Raw genomic sequence first — 6,000 nt, forward strand, 5'->3', positions numbered from 1 at the left:
TCATCAATAAAATCACAAAGCGTGGTGTTTCCTAGATAGAGGATATCCATGTTTTATAACTGTATTTGTTTCACTGAGGAAGCAGGGCAATTCTCCAGCAATTTCTTTTCTCATTAGGATTAGGGAAAGTCTTGTACTTCCTTGTGGTCTCTCATTTCTGCTTATCTACTAACTATAAAGGACATAAATTCTAGATTTAGTAATTACTTATTTCTTCCCTCTTACTACCTTCCCCATGAAGGACAGAACGAAGATAAATTTACCATGTTACACACATTTTATTCCCTATTTTAACAGCAAAAAATCTGAAACAGGGGCTTCCCTGGTGGCACAGTGATTAAGAATCCGCCTGCCAACACAGGGGACACGGGTTCGAGCCTTGGTCTGGGAAGATTCCGCATGCCACGGAGCAACTAAGCCTGTGCACCACAACTACTGAGCCTGTGCTCTAGAGCCCGCGAGCCACAACTACTGAGCCCACATGCCACAACTACTGAAGCCTGTGCGCCTAGAGCCTGTGCTTCACAACAAGAGATGCCACCACAATGAGAAACCCATGCACCGCAAGGAAGAGTAGCCTCCGCTCACCGCAACTAGAGAAAGCCGCGCACAGCAACGAAAACTCAACACAGCCAAAAATAAATAAATAAAAATAAATTTTAAAAAAAATCTGAAACACTCCCACAATAGTTCTTTCTCTGCTGGGGGAAGGAATAGTATCTGGTTATGAACTGAACAAGAGTGTAATGTGCACAGAGAAAGACAAACATCATATGGTATCACTTATATGTGGAATCTAAAAACGTAGTACAAATGAAATTATTTACAAGGCAGAAATAGACTCACAGACATAGAAGACAAACTTATGGTTACCAAAGGGGAAGAGGGGGGATAAATTAGGAGTTTGGGATTAGCAGATACACACTACTGTATATAAAATGGATATACAACAAGGACATACTGTATAGCACAGGGAACTATATTCAATATCTTCTAATAACCTATAATGGAAAAGAAACTGAAAAAGAATAGATAGATAGATGATAGATAGGTAGATAACTGAAAAAAAGGAATATATATATATAACTGAATCACTTTGCTGTACACCTGAAACTAACACAACATTGTAAGTCAACTATACATCAATTAAAAAAAAATTTTTTTAAGTGTAATAGAGATGTTGAATTTAAATATATACATGCGGGACTTCCCTAGTGGTGCAGTGGCTAAGACTCCTTGCTCCCAATGCAGGGGTCCTGGGTTTGATCACTGGTCCGGGAACTAGATCCCACATGCATGCCGCAATTAAGAGTTCACATGCCACAACTAAGGAGCCAGTGAGCTGCAACTAAGGAGCCCACGAGCCACAACTAAGACCTGATGCAACCAAATAGATAAATAAATAAATAATAAAATAAAATAAAATAAATAAATATATACACGAATGACTCAGAGATTTCTCTTTCTATTTCAAAGAGAATACTATAATAAAAAGATTAATTATATATATATTTTTTGACCAAACAAATGTTTCAATGAGTTCAGAACAGCACTAATTATACATCTTTTGCTTCTATTCGCAGGTAATAAAGAATGCCATAGTTGAAAGCATTGAATATAGAAGACAGAATCCATCTCGTTGCTCTGTTTCCCTCAGTAGTGTTGAGGCAAGAAGATTCTTCAACAAGGAGTTTCTAAGCAAACCCACAGCATAGTTTGTGTACTGGAAAGCGTAGCAATTTCTGATGCGGAGGCAGTCTGAAATTCCATGACAACTGGATTTAAAAGCACAGGACAGATATTAGCACTGGTCTCAAGAGACTGGTTAATACTCAAAGTTGCAGTTATTTAGCTGCATGAGAATAATACCCTTAAGTGTTTGTTAGATTGACAGATGATGTCAATTGCGTAAAAATATACTTAGCTACATTTTCTATCAGTATGAATTTCCTGATGCAAATGTAGGGACATATGCTGTATTTTTAGACATTCCTCACCAACTATCTTATGTGTTCCCTTTTTAAAAATGTGGTTTCTTTTTTAGACTATTTAACAGTTTAGTCTCAATATGTAATTCTTTGTATTGTGTGTGAATGTAAGTCACTGACTGGATTTATTTGTGCCATGAGACAACACTATTTTTTATTTATATATGCATAGATACATATATGAAATAAATACATCTATATACAAATGAGCAAGAGGTAACTGAGTTTTTGTTTGTTATCTTTAATGAAATATTGCACCATTGCTATGACAGATGCTCAGATTCATGGCTTTCAAACGCAAAAGTTGTTAGACCTAAACTCAAATGTGAAACGTCATTTTCAATCATGGTGATTTTTCTTAGAAAGTATGTATAATTTGTTGAGCAAATGGCATACATTTATTCAAAGTGTAGAAAAAAAATTTAACCCCTTCTAGTTTACTTGCTGATATTACCCTGTTTGTCCAACAGAGAGCAGTTGACCTCAGAGAAGAATCCAGAAGAGTGACAAGGGCTGTATCTGCAAGGCTTGTCTTAGGGACAATCTGTATTGCATGACTGTGGTTTGCTACCGTTGAACTGCTAAGGTTCAGAGTTAGTGTTCCGTATATAAGGGCTTCCTCATTCTTCTTTCTTTGAGTCTACCTTTCTTTAATGCCTTTGTTCATGTCTCTTTTTTCATCTCACATTTCATTTAACATTTCTACTTGTGAAGAAAGACAAAAAATGTAACAGGAGGGGAACACTTGAAAGTTCATTCTTTCATTGGTTGATTAATGCACACAGCCAATGCACTACAGGCCACCAGGCATGTTGTAGGGTCTGGGGATACAGCATTGGACAAAACTGACAAAATTGCCTGCCTTCAAGGACCTTACATTCTAGTGGAGGTGACCAACAATAAACAATACAAATAAGTTTCTAGAATGTTAACAATAAGTCCTAAGGAGAAAATTAAAGAAGGGAAAGAAGGAGATGGAAAATATTGGGGGTGTATCATTTTAAATGGGGCCCTGGGGAAGATCACAATGAGAAAGTTACATCAGATTAAAGATGTGAAGGAGCTGAGAGGGCAGGACCTGTGAATATTTAAGGGAAGAGCATTCCCGGCAGAGGGAATAGCAAATGCAAATGCTCTTAGGTGGAGCGCCAAGCATGTTCCAGGAACAGGAAAGAGACCAATGTGCCCAGAGCGGAGTGGGAGGGGTAACAAATTAATTTTCACTTATTTGTTCAAGACATGGCAATACTGTTTATATTTAGTTTGTCCTTCAAAATACCCCTGTGAAATAACAAGACCAAGAGAGGTTAAGAGACTTGTCCAAGGTTAGTAAAGTCTGAGCTGGAGTCCTATGCTCGTGACCTCATGGCCTTTATATCACAATTGACAGTGCTTCCCAGAAACTAACTAGATGAACACTTTAAAGACTATTGATTATAAAACGGAATGATCTAGGGTCCTTGCTTTTTCTTTGTTCACATGCTTTCAGTTTCTTAATGCCAATACCAGAGGCTCCTTAACTAGTTCAGTGTTACCAATTTGTTCATTTATAAATTTGCTAGAGTTCTGATTTTATAAAAATACATTTTGATGACAAGTTAAATCTATACATTTATTTTTTCATTCTATCTCTGTCTCAATGAATGACTGGTAAGTGAAATGTCCTCTTAGTCTTCCTGCAAACCATCCACATGCCTCAGTGATTTTGGCTTAGTTCTTTGCCTTTTTTTTTTTTTTTTCTTTTTTTTTTTTAAACATCTTTATTGAAGTATAATTGCCTTACAATGGTGTGTTAGCTTCTGCTTTACAACAAAGTTAATCAGCTATACATATACAATATGTTCCCACATCTCTTCCCTCTTGCATCTCCCTCCCTCCCACTCTCCCCATCCCACCCCTCTAGGTGGTCACAAAGCACCGAGCTGATCTCCCTGTGCTATGCGGCTGCCTCCCACTAGCTATCTATTTTACATTTGGTAGTGTATATATGTCCATGACACTCTCTCACCCTGTCACATCTCACCCCACCCCCTCCCCATATCCTCAAGTCCATTCTCTAGTAGGTCTGTGTCTTTATTCCCGTCTTGCCACTAGGTTCTTCATGGCTTTTTTTTTCCCTTAGATTCCATATATATGTGTTAGCATACTGTATTTCTTTTTCTCTCTCTGACTTACTTCACTCTGTATGACAGACTCTAACTCCATCCACCTCATTACAAATACCTCCATTTCATTTCTTTTTATGGCTGAGTAATATTCCATTGTATATATGTGCCACATCTTCTTTATCCATTCATCTGTCGATGGACATTTAGGTTGCTTCCATGTCCTGGCTATTGTAAATAGAGCTGCAATGAACATTTTGGTACATGACTCTTTTTGAACTATGGTTTTCTCAGGGTATATGCCCAGTAGTGGGATTGCTGGATCGTATGGTAGTTCTATTTGTAGTTTTTTAAGGAACCTCCATACTGTTCTCCATAGTGGCTGTATCAATTTACATTCCCACCAACAGTGCAAGAGTGTTCCCTTTCCTCCACACCCTCTCCAGCATTTATTGTTTCTAGATTTTTTGATGATGGCCATTCTGACCGGTGTGAGATGATATCTCATTGTAGTTTTGATGTGCATTTCTCTAATGATTAATGATGTTGAGCATTCTTTCATGTGTCTGTAGGCCATCTGTATATCTTCTTTGGAGAAATGTCTATTTAGGTCTTCTGCCCATTTTTGGATTGGGTTGTTCGTTTGTTTGTTATTGAGCTGCATGAGCTGCTTGTAAATCTTGGAGATTAATCCTTTGTCAGTTGCTTCATTTGCAAATATTTTCTCCCATTCTGATGGTTGTCTTTTGGTCTTGTTTATGGTTTCCTTTGCTGTGCAAAAGCTTTTAAGTTTCATTAGGTCCCATTTGTTTATTTGTGTTCTTATTTCCATTTCTCTGGGAGCTGGGTCAAAAAGAATCTTGCTGTGATGTATGTCATAGAGTGTTCTGCCTATGTTTTCCTCTAAGAGTTTGATAGTGTCTGGTCTTACACTTAGGTCTTTAATCCATTTTGAGTTTATTTTTGTGCATGGTGTCAGGGAGTGTTCTAATTTCATACTTTTACATGTATCTGTCCAATTTTCCCAGCACCACTTATTGAAGAGGCTGTCTTTTCTCCACTGTATATGCTTGCCTCCTTTATCAAAGATAAGGTGACCATATGTGCGTGGGTTTATCTCTGGGCTTTCTATCCTGTTCCATTGATCAATATTTCTGTTTTTGTGCCAGTACCAAGCTGTCTTGATTACTGTAGCTTTGTAATATAGTCTGAAGTCAGGGAGCCTGATTCCCCCAGCTCCATTTTTCGTTCTCAAGATTGCTTTGGCTATTCGGGGTCTTTTGTGTTTCCATACAAATTGTGAAATTTTTTGTTATAGTTCTGTGAAAAATGCCAGTGGTAGTTTGATAGGGATTGCATTGAATCTGTAGATTGCTTTGGGTAGTAGAGTCATTTTCACAATGTTGATTCTTCCAATCCAGGAACATGGTATATCTTTCCATCTATTTGTATCATCTTTAATTTCTTTCATCAGTGTCTTATAATTTTCTGCATACAGGTCTTTTGTCTCCTTAGGTAGGTTTATTCCTAGATATTTTATTCTTTTTGTTGCAATGGTAAACGGGAGTGTTTTCTTAATTTCACTTTCAGATTTTTCGTCATTAGTGTATAGAAATGCAAGAGATTTCTGTGCATTAATTTTGTATCCTGCTAATGGCCTTTTTTTTTTTTCCTTAGATTCCGTATATATGTGTTAGCATACTGTATTTGTTTTTCTCTTTCTGACTTACTTCACTCTGTATGACAGACTCTAACTCCATCCACCTCATTACAAATACCTCCATTTCATTTCTTTTTATGGCTGAGTAATATTTCATTGTATATATGTGCCACATCTTCTTTATCCATTCATCTGTCGATGGACATTTAGGTTGCTTCCATGTCCTGGCTATTGTAAATAGAGCTGC

General features: G+C 37.4%; 1 protein-coding gene across 2 annotated transcripts in view; it reads left to right on the forward strand.

Annotated features, from left to right (window-relative positions):
* Positions 1-2,197, forward strand: part of PLA2G4A (phospholipase A2 group IVA) — a 157,064-nt gene extending 154,867 nt beyond the window's left edge. The window contains exon 18 of one of the 2 annotated variants that reach the window (XM_036834124.1): positions 1,584-2,197. In XM_036834124.1, the coding sequence (XP_036690019.1) occupies positions 1,584-1,715 (132 nt within the window). In that variant the 3' untranslated portion in view covers positions 1,716-2,197. The remainder of the gene's footprint in view (positions 1-1,583) is intronic. The other variant, XM_036834131.1, reaches the window with a different exon arrangement.
* Positions 2,198-6,000: the final 3,803 nt, after the last annotated feature.

Source organism: Balaenoptera musculus, chromosome 1 (genome assembly GCF_009873245.2).
Source record: "Balaenoptera musculus isolate JJ_BM4_2016_0621 chromosome 1, mBalMus1.pri.v3, whole genome shotgun sequence".
Classification (NCBI taxonomy): Eukaryota; Metazoa; Chordata; class Mammalia; order Artiodactyla; family Balaenopteridae; genus Balaenoptera; species Balaenoptera musculus.